This window comes from Lynx rufus, unplaced genomic scaffold (genome assembly GCF_022079265.1).
Source record: "Lynx rufus isolate CCGP_SWC_20201006 ecotype Redwood Valley unplaced genomic scaffold, mLynRuf1.p SCAF_11, whole genome shotgun sequence".
In the NCBI taxonomy this organism is placed as follows: Eukaryota; Metazoa; Chordata; class Mammalia; order Carnivora; family Felidae; genus Lynx; species Lynx rufus.
The window spans coordinates 13,596,088-13,612,490 of NW_025814825.1; the positions used below are offsets into that span (position 1 = coordinate 13,596,088).

Consider the following 16,403-nt stretch of genomic DNA (forward strand, 5'->3'; position numbering starts at 1 on the left):
TTCTGGCCAGGGCTCTGTTTCCTGGGGAAGATGGACAGCCTCAGTCCTCTTCCTGGGAACAGAAACCTCACCTAAAGCCAGTCCTAGCCTGGAGTTCTTCGAGGCTGGGTCACATCTTCCTAACCTTTGTGTACTCCAGCACTTAGCACAAGGCCAGCACCTGGTCACTGTTGGGTGAATGCCAAGTTTTGTAATATATTCTGAATTAGAAAGGGTGCTTCCATTTGCAAAAGGCAGAAATCCAGCTCATCTGACTCAAACAAAAAAACAAAAAAGAAGAGGGGGAGGCAGATTTATTAGCGTATATAGCCGAGAAGTCCAGAGGTTACAGCTTATATCAGGCACAGTTGTCTGCACACCCTCAAACTTTCAGAAGCCATTTTTCTGTGCAGCATTTGGCTGTTTTTCTCCTTGTTGGCCTCATTCTCAGATAGTCTCTTCCTGGGCAAGCCAAAGATGGCTGCCGGCGGGGCCAATTTAGCAACCCCAGCGGAAGGAAGGCTCCTCCTTCCCAGTGGTTCCAGCACAAATTCCAGGGCTGGCTTTGATTGGCTAGCTGGGGTCACATGCTCCTCCCTGAACCAATCAGTGTGACTAGGGAGATGGAATGCTTTGATTGGCTAAGGCTGAGATATGTGCCCATCCTGGAACAAAAGAATTGAAGGGCTGGCCCCCCATCTGAGCCAGTCAGAGAAGGGGGTCTCCAAATTAAAATCAGAAAAGGGGGGACAGGCACAGGTCACAGTTGTCCATTACACACCTAAAACGTGGTGAATGACACTTCCCGGTTACAAACACATACACAATGTTGAGTGACCACGATGGAGGCAGGCAGCCTGAGTCAGAGCCCAGAGATGCACCGGGCTCTTACAGTAATCACCTGCTGGCGGTCTTCTGGGTGGCTTCTCCCGCTGGGATTCAGCCACCTGAGCGAGGTCCTGAGCAATGGACCAACCTCCCATTTTTGCCCTCTGATCTCTCCCATGGCTCTTCCAGGTTCCTCTGTGACCCAGTTGCTGGCCCGAGACATGGACAACGACCCCCTGGTGTTTGGCGTGTCTGGGGAGGAGGCCTCTCGCTTCTTTGCCGTGGAGCCTGACACAGGTGTGGTGTGGCTGCGGCAGCCGCTGGACAGAGAGGTATGACCTGGCCATAAGCCTACCCTAGTCCTTTCCTGGGGGCGGAGGCAGACACTGAGGGAGAGTGGCTCCTCATCTTTAAGGGGCTTTCCTCTGAGGCCCCATTCTCATGTTCAAGTAGCATTTTCCTGCCTAAATGGTGTCCTTCTTCCAGGGCCAGGGAATGGGGTTAGTTGGGGGTGTCCCCAAACAAGGGGCAACACTGGATGGGTAGGAAGGACAATGAGCCATAGACCGGTCGCTTCATAGTATGCGCAAGTCTACCCCCACGAGCAAATGTTCCCCTAAAGGACATTTTCCAGAGATGCGGGAACGGGTGACAAGCAGCCCTTAGCAAATTAAGGTATGAGTTTGAAAACCCGAACCCTTGTTTTCTCCTTACATTTGATGAAGTGGCCACAGAGATGTCTAGTGACTTGCTCAAGAGCACACGGCGATTTAGAAGCGTAGCCTGGGTTAGAGCCCAGGGCCCAGGACTCAGGAGCTCAGCGCGCTTCTAACTCTGCCTTTTCCCCCTCCCTGTCTTCTCTTTCAGACCAAGTCTGAGTTCACAGTGGAGTTCTCTGTCAGCGACCACCAGGGGGTGAGTGTCTCCTGCAGCCCCTGCTGCCCTGGAGGCAGGGTCCCCGGCTGTTGGGTGGAAAGAGGCTGAGGCCTATGCAGATAGACAGTAAATCCCCACCCTTCTCTTGCCAGGTGATCACGCGAAAGGTGAACATCCAGGTCGGGGACGTGAATGACAACGCGCCCACGTTTCACAATCAGCCCTACAGCGTCCGCATCCCCGAGGTAGGAGCCCCCAGCGTCACGCCTGAGGGACACGGGGTGGGGTGCACGCGGTCGGTCCAGGGCCACCTGGGAATAGGCTGGAGCTGGGGAAAGGACAGCTTGCGCTCCACTTCTCCTGACCGCGCCTCAGCTGGGACACCGGCTCTGGGCAGGTTGCTGACTATGCCAGCACCTCTGAGGGTAGGGACCCACCTTCTGGTCAAGGAGAAGGGGTGATGGTAGCCTTAGGTCTGATGGAAGGCCTGCCTTGGACGAGACCCACCACTCCAGCTGGACGCGGGACAGGACAAGAGATGGGAGGGGCAGTGTGACCTCTTTCCTTCCATTCATAGCCAGTGCGGGCCTTGGGCGCTTGGGTTGGCAGGCCTGACCCCAGGCTTTCTTGCTGTGGCCAGAACGGGTCCCCCCACCCCCAGGACACAGGAAGCAGGTGGCTCCAGGAAGGGACTCTCTTTCCCTAGCCTCATGCTTGAGCCCCATTGTCTCCCTGGGCCTCTGCTCCTTTGGGTCGTCTGTGTACTCTGTGTTTGCATGAGCGCATACATGTAAAACCAAGCCATTGCTGGTAATTGAGAAGTACAAATTATTGCATTACAAACGGTTCATTAATGAGCTGGCTGCTGGCTCCCGATGGTACTCGGGTTCTCGTTGCTTACTGTCCCTCTCCCCGTGACTGATGGCAGTCTTCTGGGCTGGCAGTTAGCAATTCAAAGACCTTGAAGGTGGTGGGGTAAAGAGCTTCTACCGGCTGTCCCTCAGGCCTGCCCTCGGGGCTCTGGGTGGGGCGGCAGCAGTAAAGGGTTGGCATGGGAACGTTGAGAGATGGAATCCACTGGAGACAGGCAGGTCGGCACCACGGCATTAGAGTTCCAGCCCCTTTGTATTCTATGTCACGGGATCAGGAACCTAGAAGCGTCTTTAGAAAGTATCTGTTCAGTGTGTGGATGAGAAAACTGAGGCTCATGGTGGAACAGTGACTTACCCAAGGTCACACAGCTTTGACTTTGAGCCTCCTGATTCTCTGAGGGCAGCCTCAGATACCCTTAGAGATGAAGAGACCTCGTCTCGTGCCCCCCACGTTCCTGTTCCTGGCCCTCCTTGCTCAGCTGTGAGCCAGTTGTCCTATGCTTGTGCCAGATGGCGGGAAGTGAGGACAAATGTGTGGGTGAGAACACAGCAGAGGCTCCCACGCCCTTCCCCTGATGGGGCAGGACAGGAGGAGGCGAGCCCGCGGTCCCAAGCATGGGGACACAGAGCCCTGAGCTGTGGCCAACGTGTCCGGGACTGCAGCTTGGCTCCGGGCCCCCTCTCATTTGGAAGTCTCCCTAATTTAATTAAGGGGCTCTACGTGCCAGCCTGCACTCTGGGCCCAGGCTCAGAAACCAAGGGCACGGCTCGGAGTTAATGAGCCTTGGACCCATTGCTCAGCTGCCATCCTGGCAGGCATGGCTGCCCTCTGCCTTCCCTCACAGGGGGCAGCGGGCAGCAGCAATGGCAAGGGGACGACAGGTCACATCCCTCCTCCCCAGCCTTTGGGCTGAGGCCAGCCTTTCCCTCACTTGCCAGGAGAGATGTGACCTCCAACGCTGCCCTGCTGGAATCCCCTGGGATTCTCCAAAGGCCTCTGCCTCCAAGGAGAGAGCCTCTTCAGTCATTCATCTATTTAACAAATATTTATTGAGTGTCTGCCGTGGGCTTGGTGCTGTGCCAGACTCTCACTGCACAGAGACCTGGGAGGCCAGAAGAATGTGCAATGACAGAAGCCGGAACTGGAGGCAAGGGACCCCAGGCCCAGCCCCCCGCTCTGCTTCCAGATTGCTGAGTCTCTGCGGGCACGTCACTTAACCTCTCTGGGCATGTCACTTAAACTCGCTGGGCCGTAGTCCTCCTTATCTAATAAAAACAGAGGACAGACAGGATAAAGTGGCCTGCCTGATGCCCATCTGATGAAGAGAGGGTGGGTTGAGAGGGGCCAGTTACAAGGACACACGGTTCTTGGAGGAAGTCCTGTGGGGTTTACTTGCTCACGTGTAAACATCCCCAGGTCACCTGCTTGGCTCGATACTCGATGCCCTAGTTAGGGCTGCTCCGTGTGGCTGGTCGGGTGTGGTGTCAGCTGGATGGAGGCCTGGCCACTCCTGACCCGAGGTGGCTTGGCACTGACCAGCCCTGGCCCGGTGTGGTCACCTGAGCTAGCACTTAGCTGCCTGATTCAGGCCCCAGCTGGGGTACCAGCAGAGGGCCCGCTGGCTCCCGGCCCAGAATTGAGCGGGGCTCTCCCGCTGGTCTTGAGGTCGCCCTGGCAACCTCAGGCCCCTGTCCTTGAGAAGTGTGATATGTGGCAGAGGCCCCACAGATGTGAACGGGATGAAAATGCAAGTCGGAGACAGAGGCGGGCACTGGAGACCCCGTGAGGTGTCAGTGCTGGGGGGGGGGGTGGCTGCCAGAGTGGTCAGAGAAATCTCAGCAGGCTTCCTGGAGGAGGTGGGTTTCCAGCTGAATTTGGCCAAGGCGAGCCACGGAGCCCCTGTGTTGTACCGTGGAAGACGTCGAGACACCTGGGGTTTTGTCCTGGCTGTGCCAGCGACCGGCTGGGTGACACTCTGGGCCTATTGCTGCCCCTGCTGGCTACGATGCCAACAGCTGTTAAACTGGGAAGGTGGACCAGATCCCTTCTTGGGCCGATATCCCGTGGTCTGAGGATGAATCCCAGCGGGACAAGCTCCTACTTCTCCTTCCATACTTCATCATCCCTTAAGGGATGGCAGACGAGCTCCAGGGGCTGTTTCCATCTACTGAGCTCCTCTTGTGGTCACACCAGCTACCTGCACCCCATCCCTCACCTTCGCAACGTTCGCTGTCCCCACCCCTAGGAGCACTGATAATTTGGGGGTCTCTTGTGCCCAGAACACAAGGATGGGTGTCAGGAGCAAGTTATAGGGAGGCAAATTCTAAGTTTACAGAAGAAAGAAGTTTCTAATATTGAAACCTACTGCCCAGTCACCCCCCCCCCCCCCGCCACAACCCTACCAAAGATGTACTGAGCTCCCCAGCCCTGGAGTGATGCAAACAGAAACGGGAGAACTGTCTCAGTAGTAGTAGAACATTCGGTAGTACTGAGTGTTAGAGAAGGGATGAATCGGAATGCTGCGCCAGAAGTTCCTGGGGGACTGGTTAGGATGCATAGTCCCGCACCCCTGCAATTCTGAACGTGTTGTTTGGAAAGAGGGGGCCCAGGCTCTGCATTTTTAACAAAGTCCCCCGGGCGACAGCAAGCGCTGGAGGATGACATCAGTGGCCCTCCCCACCTGAGCTTGGAAGGTGCCAGGGCAGCCCATCCTCAGCTGCCTGGAGGCATGACCCACGAGGACCCACGTCCTCAGGCCTGGAATGGGGGCCAGTGGGAGGCCGGATCGAGGCAAGTTACTGCCGCTTTCTCTGGGAGCTCATTTGTCCCCGGCCCCCCAGCCCTGCCCCTCATCCCTCCTGAAGCCCCCCCTGCCCTGGCCCCGCCCCTGCTCGGGAGAAGCCAGACAGGTGTGTTTGGATTTGTTTGTTCTTGGTTCCCCTCCTGCCCAGCCCTCTCCCCTCGCTAAGCTGTTCTACATGTAATTATCCATTTTATCAGGGTGAAAGGCCCTGCAATTCACTTGTCGAAGCCCTAACGAGGCAGCGTGGATGCTTTCAAGTCCGTAAAGAAAAGGGAAATCCTGCTAGAATTGGCAACTTAATTCACCAAGCCAGCCTCGACAGACCTCATTAAGTCCCCGTGTATTCATTTCAGGCTAATGGCTGTCATGCTGACTGCTGTTTGATTTGCTGTAATAGACTTTTATGGCGTTCCAATTTGCTCAAACGTGTTTGCCTGTGTCTGTGCCCAGCGGCACTGCTCCGCTACCTCCATTAGGGGCGTGTGTCCGCCTCGCTGACCTTCAGCGCCTCCCCCCGTCCACTGTGTCCTCCTGGGGCCACCCCCTCAGCCCTCCAGGTGTGCCCTGGGGGAGGCGCCCCTGGGTCCGGGGTGTTCGGGCTGGAGGATGGGTGTGAGGTTAGACGTCAGATGCTGCCAGGTGTCTCCTCGGGTCCAGGAGTCAAGGAGGGCCTCTGAGATCTCAGGGACGGCTGTGTCCTTGAAGTTCTAACAAGTTCAGCCACCTCTGCTGGCCATTCAAGGCTGCTACCCACCTGGCCTCAACCTGCCTTTCTCAACTTACCTGCTGGCTTCCTCCGCACGGATCGGCCCAGGGGGCGATTCAGTGCCTGTGAGCGTGTGTCTGTGTCTCTCTTTTCTCTCGCTTCAACGCACACACATTGTACTGTTCTAACTAGATCCGGAGTGTTTGCTTTCTGCTCTCAGCCTAACTCAATTCTGCCTGTCCTTCGAAGCCCGGAGCTGATCCTGAGCCCTGATCTACTGAGCCCTGATCTACTCAACTTTTTTTTTTATTCTTTTTTTTCTCTTTTTCTTTTTTTTTAACGTTTATTTATTTATTTTTTTTTTTTTAATTTTTTTTTCAACGTTTATTTATTTTTCGGACAGAGAGAGACAGAGCATGAACGGGGGAGGGGCAGAGAGAGAGGGAGACACAGAATCGGAAACAGGCTCCAGGCTCTGAGCCATCAGCCCAGAGCCTGACGCGGGGCTCGAACTCACGGACCGCGAGATCGTGACCTGGCTGAAGTCGGACGCCCAACCGGCTGCGCCACCCAGGCGCCCTAACGTTTATTTATTTTTGAGACAGAGAGAGACAGAGCATGAACAGGGGAGGAGCAGAGAGAGAGAGGGAGACACAGAATCCGAAACAGGCTCCAGGCTCTGAGCTGTCAGCACAGAGCCCGACGCGAGGCTCGAACTCACGGACCGTGAGATCACGACCTGAGCCGAAGCCAGACGATTAACCGACCGAGCCACCCAGGCGCCCCTCAACTTTTTTTTTTTTTTAAATGAATACAGCAAACATTTGCTGAAAAGCTATGGAGCAAGGCCCAGGGATTCTAAGCTGACTTGGACATGTAGAGGAGAGCGAACGGACTCTGCCGCTGGCCAGCTGTGCAGCTTGGGGTGGTGACTTAACCTCTCTGGACCTCAGTTTTCTTCTCTATGAGACAAGAAACAATATTGGCCAGGTGGGGTCATTGTGAGGTGTAACAATGCAGGTGGGTAAAGCCCTTAGCCCAGTTTGTGGTACATTCAGTAAAATGCTGGTGATTAAGACCAAGGTCTTGTCCTTAGAGAAGGTAATCTTACAGAGACAAAAACACGTAAGAGGATGTCTAATGAGGGGTGCCTGGGGGGCTCCGTCGGTTGGGCATCCGACTTCGGCTCAGGTCATGATCTCGCGGTTCGTGAGTTCGAGCCCCGCAGTGGGCTCTGTGCCGACAGCTGGGAGCATGGAGCCCGCTTTGGATTCTGTGTCTCCTTCTCTCTTTCTCTGCCCCTTCCCTGCTCATGCTCTGTCTCTCTCTGTCTCTCAATAATAAATAAACGTTAAAAAAAAAAAAAGAGGATGTCTAATGAGATATAAATGTACTAAATGCCGTGGTGGCTTAGGGTGTGCCAAAGCAGGATGGAAGCAGGAAGGAATGACCTGGTCTATACGCAGGGCTATTTATTTGGGACCTCACAGGATGTGTAGAAGTTTGGTAGTCTGAGAAGGAGATCATGGTGCCGCTGAATATCATATGCCTTCTGACCTTTCTTTAGCTTCTTTTCGTATGTTGGAATTTCCAAAAGAGGGAGATGAACTCTAACCCCCGACCAGAGATCCTGTTGAGGAGGGACAGTGGCTGTTTGGGTATGTGTGTCCCTTGCAGGTACCCAGTCGTACCTAATGGAAATGCAGCTGGCCTGGAAGTAGGCTCCCTGGGTCCCTGCCAGGGTCACTGTGACAGGCAGGTCCTGCATAGATCTTTGTCACCCGTGGCTTCAGATGACCAGCTGTGAGATGCGGAGGAGGTTGGAGGAGGGAAGGTTGGACGGAGATGAGACAACAGGGGCCCGAGAGACTGAGAGTACTTGCCTGAGCCACCAGCTGGGGGTAGGGTCCAAGCCAGGTCCGAAGCCTTCTGGCCCTGGGTTCCCCTAAGCCACATCATCTCTCCATGTCATTCAGCAAGGACAGATGAAAGTCACTCCTCGCTGTAGCTCCTTACTAGAGACGGGAAAGCAGGGAGAAGGATATTCCTGGGGACCGTTTGTCGGTGAAACAAAATAACTCATTTCTATGATAATAATAGTAAGTTGACACCGTGGTTACTGTTGAGAGTTTCCTATGTGCCCACGGCCACGCTTTCCGTGGGGGAGCTCACTGAGTGCTTTCTCCCACCTCACAGGCTAGCCGCACGCACGTGTTATTCCCATTCTGCAGGTGTGGACGCGGGACCAGAGAGACTTGGTGACTGGCCCAGAGCTCATCAGGGCTGGAGCCAGGATGATGAGAGACAGGCCCGGGTACTTGACTTTTGGCAGGTTGCTTCCATTCTACCTGAAAAATGGGAATAATTATGCCCGCCTTGCAAAATCGTTGTGAGGATTAAAGTAAATGGGACCGCGGGAGGGAAGTACTTAGCACAGGGCTCCGTATAAATACGTGTCCAACGCACGGCCGTGGCTGTAGCCCTCTGTACATTCGTCTCCCCAACCCGCCTGAGCGGGGACCGTGCGCCCTCAGCACCCAGCCCGGGGCCTGGCCCGTGGATGAGAACTTCACAAAGGGGCAGAGCCCCGCGGCTCCCTCCACGTCTTGGGCACTTGGGAGGACAGCGGGATCATTCACACAAAGTGCTCTGCCCCCGCCAGCTCTCTTCACCCAGGCGAGGGGTGCCTTCCTGCTCGGTGAGAGCAGCCGGGCCCGGCGCTGGGGTGGAGAGGGTGCCCACACCTCACGGGACGCCTGAGACCTCACTGCTGGAGCTCTCTAGTGCCCTCTATTGCCCGCCAGGTCCTGAATCTCAGCCCTGCGTCCTCTGAGCGGTGGGCACACAGGGAGCCCCAGAGTGGTGGCCAGACGAGGTCCCGAGCACGCGGAGGTGGGCATGACCAGACTTATTAGCACCCACTGGGGCCGACAGCGGCGGCCCCACTGCCCTCCTCACGGCGTGCCCATCAGACGCTGAATGATTTATAAACTGCATCCTCGGTTTGCAGCGAGGGGTGGGGGGTCAGGGGGGCTCCCACTGGCTTGTGCCCGCCGCTCCCCCTGAGATGTCAGCTCTGCTCAAGAGAGTGTCGTCTCCCACGCCAGGAGACGCAGCCCCTTGACAGGCCATATTAATTTATACCTTGGGCCCATGGTGCCCAGCAGCCCCCTCTGCATCTATAACCACCCACCTATTGATCTGGGAGAGGGAGACCAATAAATCATCTCAGGGGCTCTGTATCCTGCTGACCAGAGCCAGAGTGGTTTGTTCTAGCCAGGCGGCAGCCCCAAGCCGTGCCACGTCTCTGTGTCCCTCGGCGAGTACCCTGAGGTGCTCATGCCCCCTCTGGCCCCCCGCCGTCAGCACGGCGACGCATACTTCCTCCCGCAGCCGGCAGGTGCCACAGCCTGCGGCGGCCAGGGCAGTGAGCTTTGGGCTCGTGGGGCTGGAGCGACATAGGCACGTGGGCAAAGCCGCAGGGCCACGTGTTTCTACGTCGTCTTGAGCTGGAGCGCCGCGTGCGTGCTTATTTAAGTAATATCATCGTCTCCATATCCGAGTGTTTTCAGCATCTTTCGTTTGTCCTCTTGTCGACGCTGTTAAGTGAGGGGAGAATTGTTCTTCCCGTTGAAGAGACGGGACAAACTGAGGCCGAGAGAAGTGGACCGGCCTCTCCAAGTCCCCCAGAGTCAAATATACTTAACGGCTGGAGCCACGGTCTTGCTCTTTCTCTGTCGCGGCGTCTTCGCGTATGTCCTTCTGTAGCTTTGCCGTGGCCTGCCTGTAATTTGCCCGAGGTTGCAGAGAAGAGGCCTTGAGGGAACCGGGGCCGGGGGCGGATGGGCAGGGAACTGGGGGCTGTCACCTCGCGCCACATACGCAGGCTGCGGTGGTTCAGGGGAGAAGCTTCATTCAGCGCCCGCTGCCCACTCTCCGGAGTGAGGACCACCTCTGGCGGTCAGGACGGTCATAGTGACACGCCTTCCTAGTGACCTGCAGGGTTAGTGTGTCCCCACCTGTAAGATATCAGTCCCCCGATGCGCGTGCCACATTGTTCCGCGAGAAGCAGAAGCCCCATCCCTACAGGTGAACACCAGCCTGCTCCCCAGGGGAGCCAAGGACCCCGGGTCCCCCACGACCCCTGCGGCACCCCCTCCTTCCGTGCCCGTGGGGGCACGGCCAGGGCTGGGAGCACCCTCCACCACCCTCTGCACAAGGAAAGAGGGCAGCACGCACGGGAGCAGGAGACAGAAGGAGCCCACGTGTGATTAAAATTATTTTTTGTTTGAACGGTAGTAATGCTCTTAAGCACACCGGTTTCCTCGCCGATTCTGGCTGGGAGTCTTCGGGGGCTCATATAAGTCTATCGCGGTGGCCGCAGGACCCTCGGCCGTGAATATGAAGCGGGGGCCTACGTGCAGAGCCCAGCTCACGTGCATTAGGGATTCTCTGGCACATGCTGGGCACCTTTTATTGTGCCCTCCACCCTTTAAATAAAGACCCTCTAAATGGAAGGAGTTGAGAGCCGGCTGCTAGGAGATGTTCCTGCAGCAGCATTGGGCTGCCAGCCTCACGTGGCCCGAGTCCACCTGTCGTGGCCTCCTCTCCTCTGTGGTGGGGCCTATAGCCAGAGGGGTCAGGTCTCTGGCCTGCACCCCTTTTCCTCCAGGCAGTGGGGTATCCTCAGACCCTGGGTGGGCAGCGGGCTAAGGAAACCGATAGTCAAAGAAGGACCAGGTTTTGCCTTATTGCAACTGACTTGCACTCCCTTTGTGACATGGGGACCCTGGTCCCTACTGTGGCACACTCTGTGAGACAGCCACGCACACACAGGTTCTGACTCCAAACTGGGAGGCCATGAGCAGGATGCTTAGTCTCTCAGGGCCTCGGTTTCTTTATCTGTAAAATGGCGGTACGTTGGGTTGTGGAAAAGTTCAGGGAAGGCACATGTATGAAGCACGGCATTTTGGGGGGAGATGACTGGTATTCCCGTCGTTATGAAGAATTCTCGGAGAACGTTGGGAAAGAGGCTTGGGGTCCAAGGAACCTGACAGAGAGGCTCCGTTGCTGTGGACTGATTGCTTGACCTAGGGGTGTTAGTGGTCAAGAAGCTTATGGCCCAGTGGGAGACAGGAAGCGTGTGGAAAAAATGAAAGGAAAACGTGACAAAGAATAAAAAGGAAACGGTCATCGAAAAATAACTGACAATGGCCTGAGAGCAGGCCTTCCAAATGGGTTCCTGGGAACCAGCGCCAGAGGGACTGAAGTGACTTGATCCAACCACACATTCTGTAGAGGTCAACAAAACCAGAGAGAGGAAAAGATTTTCCCCAGGTCCCCCCAGAAGTCAGTGGCAAACCACTGAAGACCTAAGGCGATCAGGGAAGATTCTCAGGGACATGGTTTCCAGAACCCAGAAGACCGAACCCATTCCTCCGCAGGAGATGCGGCACTGTTTTCCCGGGTTGGGGGGGGGGGTGGCTGATGCCCAGAGCAGGGACGGGGAGGGGTGCTGCCTCCTGGGCTCCCACAGCCCCCCGCGAGCCCCAGGGCAGTGGCCTGATGTAGGGCACTGAGGCCCATGTTGAGTGTGTTGGCTGACCGCCAGCAGGCTGCCACTGTTTCTCCTTGTTCTGGGGGCTCTGGAATTTTGTCGCAGCCCTTTCGTTTGCCCAAACGAGTTGGAATATTGTCAGAACAGCCCGAGGACAGGCCTGGCAGCCCCCGTGACATTGAGCTCCCCCCCCCGCCCCACCCTCCCCATTCCCACAATAGGCTTGTTTGGATGTGTTTGCAGGCTGCCTGACCCACCTTGTTTTCTACCAGGAGGGGGAAAACAGGGGAAAGCGAGCAATCTCTTGGTTGGTAGAATTATTATAATTTCTCTGATTCCTTAGCAGCCTTTAATTACTTTGCAACTTTGTGGCACAGGCTGGAAGCCAGGAGGGGCTGGGCTCTCCCTCTTTATAATAACCTTACGCGGAAACCTCCCGTCCGTCTATTAAAAAGACGGCTCTTCTCTCCGAACGCAATAATGCAGCCGAGAGATTTCACCCAGGGTGTAATCACTAGGTACAATGTAATCTTCCCGCTCACTGTCTTCATCACCAATCGGCCAGCCCACCTTCCAGGCATGGGGGACTGCCAGCCACAAAGAGCCGAGTGTCCGGTCACGTCCTTGTCCAGTAGGGTCACAGGCTCTGGAGGGACCCTCTCCCAGTCCTTCCTCTGAGAGGGAACCGGCACAAAGGCCTTTTCCCGCTGACTCCTCCCCTCTCTGCGCCCAGCCGCGCCTCCTGCCATTCCCAACACAAACCCTACATGCTAGAAACCCATCCCGTTTGCAGGAGGTTTAAGCTTCAGGCTTTCCTGTGCTTCCCGTCCAAGATCCTCACTGTGGGTGGCCGCTTTCCTGCCGCCCTGCCTTTGCTCATGCTGTGCCCTCCCCGGAGATGCTCTCATCCATGACCCCTGCACGTCTTTCCCCCAAATCCTATTCTTCCTTCCTTCCTTGGAATGGTACAGTGGGGCAAGTGGGGGAAGTGGGTACTGTGTCCCCATTTCACAGACAAGCAAGCCAAGCGTTAGAGAAGTCAGAAGACTTGCTAGGTTATTCCCTTTTGGGAAGGGGCTGGCTGGGATCTGACCCCAGACCCTTTTTGGAAGGGGCTGGCTGGGGTGAGATCCCAGCCAGCCCCTTACCTGGGCTTCTCTCTGCTGGGCTTGAAGGCACAGGCTTCTTTTAGTCCCTGCCCTTGGAGTTGCTTCCTACACCCACTCCATCCTGGCTTGTAAACCCCACTCTGAGATGTACCTTCTGCCTCCTGACCGTGGCCTGACTTTTTCTGCCTTGCGGTGGCCTCAGGAACACTGTGGGCAGAAGTTAGCTGGATGTAGGCCTGGTTGCTGAGCCTTCCTGGGGCTGACTGAGCCAGAGGGAGCCTTTCCTGTCTCGGTCACTTGTCTGTACAGCTCAGTGAGTTAGAGTGGGGTGAACTCTAGCCTGGGAGGAGCAGGAACCCCACCACCTGTGGCTGGGAGACGGGTCAGGCACTTCCCCCTTCCAGGGCTGCATGTGTGAATTCGCCCCTCTGTTAAATGAGACTAGGAATCCCGGACCTGACGATGCCATTGTGGAGATCAAGGACAGGACTGATAGGAAGGCCTTGAGCTTAAAGCCTTGTGCAAGTGGGACAGATTAACCCCTAGAGTATTTTCCCCCACGCGCCCTTCGCCACCAGCTTCATGAGTTTTCTTTTTTCTTTTTTTTTGTTTTTGTTTTTGAGTCTATGTATTACTTAAGTGCCTTTACAGAGAAGTGAACAGTCATAGATGTTCAGCTTTAGAAATAATTGCAAAGTGAACATATTTGTGTCACTAAAACCGCATCAAGAAACAGAAACTCTCAGGGCACCTGGGTGGCTCAGTCGATTAAGCGTCCGACTCTTGATTCGGCTCAGGTCGTGATCTCACGGCCTGTAAGTTGGGCCCCGCGTCAGGCTCTGCGCTGATGGTGGGGAGCCTGCTTGAGATTCTCTCTCTCTCTCTCTCTCTCTCTCTCTCTCTCTCTCCCTCTCCCTCTCCCTTTTTCTCTCCCCCCCAAAATAAATAGGTAAACATCAAAGAAAAGAAACGCTCCAGCACCTAGAAGCCCCATCATGATTCCCTGTCTCCCCTGCCAAAGGGCCATCACTATCTTAGCTTCTATCCCCATGGAATACATTTGCCCATATTCATTTTTTCTGCCTACCCTCTGGTTTTTATTGGCACCAAAGCCCAGGAATGGGCAGCCTCCTCCAGGAGGCCACTTCCCACGGTGGTTAGGATCGGCGTGTGGGTTAGTGGTGTCATCCTGCTCACCGTGTCCACCTATAAGTCCCTGGGAAGCATCCCGTCTCTGCTGAAATGGGTGTGGTGCAGACACAGGGGTGCCGCTGTGCTCATCCCACAGTGTTGCTCTGCCTGGGGCTGTGATGCTGTGTGTGCGGTGTTCAGGGGGCAGCCTGCGCTCAGAGAGACTGGAGGGACTCTCCCCTGCAGGCATCCCCCGCTAGGCAGCCTCTCCCAGGGTGGGCTTCTCTCTGCAGGTGGATATGGAGCTGCCCAGCTCCGGGACAGGAGGATGCAGGGGAAATGGAAGCTAAACGCAGTGAGCAAAACTTGGGCCGCGTGGAAGGAGGAAGAAACACAAGGGGAGGGGCCCTTTCCCCTTAGTGCCTCTTCTGGACCCCACAGGAGTCCTTCAGGTTAGTAAGGAAGGTCTGATTGTCCTGACATGTTATCATAAGCCAGAGAAGTGAGCCCAAGCAGGTTAAATGACTTGCCCAAGGTCATACAGCTAGTCCCGGATTTTGTCCTCATTGTACTGCCCCCAAAGCAAGTCCAAATGCATTTCACCCCCCAGTGTATCCACTCAGGGTTTGGGGTTTAGTGAAAGTGTCCACTGCCTTCAGAGGACCCAGAGTCTGGAGAAGGTGGAAGGAGGAGGGTGTCTGGTTAGGACAAGGATTCTTCCGTAGTGACCTTTATTATGTTCTAGCACCTTCAGTCTCCCACAGAGCTGTGGCTTATATCAGCAACCCAATCTGAGCTCTGCGTGCACGCGCGCGTGCGCACACACACACACACACACACACACACACAAAGATCTTTAAAGGCTTCTTAGCAGCAGCTTGAAGTGGTTGTTTTTTCTTTCCCCTTCATGGTCAGGGTTGGGGCAGGGCCAGGGCGATGGGAGAAGACGAATAAAATCTCCTAAAGACCTGTCTTTCTCCCCACCTCCCCTAACCATCAGATCCCTCAAATTCAAGGGCCACCAAACCTTGAAAAAATCCCCCCAGTACAACCCAAAAGGTGGAGACGCAGGGAAATACAACAGCAGCTATTGGGGCGGAAAGCCCTAAATGGTGTGGAAGTAATGTCTAAAGTGTGCTGGCGATTACAGACATTTCCACGGGACCACGCTCAGGCTGCATGGGTCGGTGCCAGCAGCGGTGGGGAAATAAATAAATAAGTGAGCAAGCGTCGGAGATCCCGTTAACTGTTGCCGTGCGGAAGGGAGGGATGGGGCAGGTTGCTGGTGAGGGAGGACGGAAGGTAGACGGGCTCATTCATTCGTTGTTCCATCCATCCATTCATTCCACTGTCCTGAGTCCCTGGGAGGCACAAGGAGTACTGCTAAAACCTTTCTGTAGTTGGTGGCCGGAGTCCCACAGGCTGGTGGGGTCTGATCCCAGCCTCCCTGCCAGCTTCCCCGTGACTCTCTGCTTCCCTGCACCTCCACCTTCTTTCTGGTCCCCGAGAGCACCATGCCACAGGGTCTTTGGACGGCAGTACCGTCCGTTTTTCATGAACTCAAATCCCCTGAGATCTTCGATCCCTGATTGATCTCTTTTCCCAGGACAGAACCTATCCCTGTGTTTTGGGTCTTCGGAGCATCATAGCTGTGGTCTTGGGATATAATTAGTCACTTATTTCCAGGACTGCTTGATCACTGTCAGTCTCCCATGTGAGACAATGGGCTCCACGAGGGGTATGCCTATGTGGCCGTTTCTCCATCACTGCACCTTCAGGATCTTGTGTCCTGTGGGGACCCAGTAAAGATTTGTTGCATGATACAGTTGACACTGCTTGCCTTCTAGGAGTTTCTCTTCCTCGTCTCCTCGGCAGCCCATATCCTTTCAGTGAGCAATCCCCTGGACCAGTGCTTGGCATGCCGTACGATGGAAGGCACCTCAGAAGTGCTAGCAAGTTCCCCACCAAGGCCTTCAGTCCCACCAGACTTCCCAGGCAGCCAGCGGGAAATGGTGGGGCTGTTGGAGGAAGGGGTGTCATTAAAGGGGCTGGGCTGTGGTAGACAGAGGAAAAGCCCCAAGGTTGTCCATATCCTAATCCTGGGAACCGTGACTGTTTCCTCGCATGGCAAAAGGCTCTTTGCAGGTGTGCTTAAGGACATTTGTGGGGAGATATCCTGGCTTTTCTGTGTGGGCCCAATGTAACCCCAAGCGTCCTGATAGGAGGCAAGTGGGAGAGTCAGAAGGAGAAGTGACGTTGGAGGCAGAGATCAGAGAGACAGGTTTGAAGGTGTAAAACTGCTAGTCTGCCCGGGGAAAGAAGGGTCCAGAAGCCAAGGAACATGAGTGGCCTCTTGAAGCTGGAAAAGACATGGAAACAGATTCCCCTGCAGCCTCCAGAAGGAATGCAGGCTGCTAACCCCTTGACTTTGGTCCTGTAAGGCCCATTTTGGACTTCTGGCCCCCAGAACTGTAAGATGCTCAAGTCACAGAAATTAGTCGCAGCAGTGAGAGGAAGCCGATACAGGGTGCTAACAGGGAG

At 55.4% G+C, this 16,403-nt stretch overlaps 1 protein-coding gene across 1 annotated transcript in view; it reads left to right on the plus strand.

Annotated features, from left to right (window-relative positions):
• The window catches only part of LOC124506880 (cadherin-23-like), a 286,170-nt gene that overhangs the window by 72,935 nt on the left and 196,832 nt on the right, over nucleotides 1–16,403 (plus strand). The window contains exons 3-5 of the mRNA XM_047072896.1: nucleotides 997–1,139; nucleotides 1,675–1,722; nucleotides 1,836–1,928. Of these exons, the coding sequence (XP_046928852.1) occupies nucleotides 997–1,139; nucleotides 1,675–1,722; nucleotides 1,836–1,928 (284 nt within the window). The remainder of the gene's footprint in view (nucleotides 1–996; nucleotides 1,140–1,674; nucleotides 1,723–1,835; nucleotides 1,929–16,403) is intronic.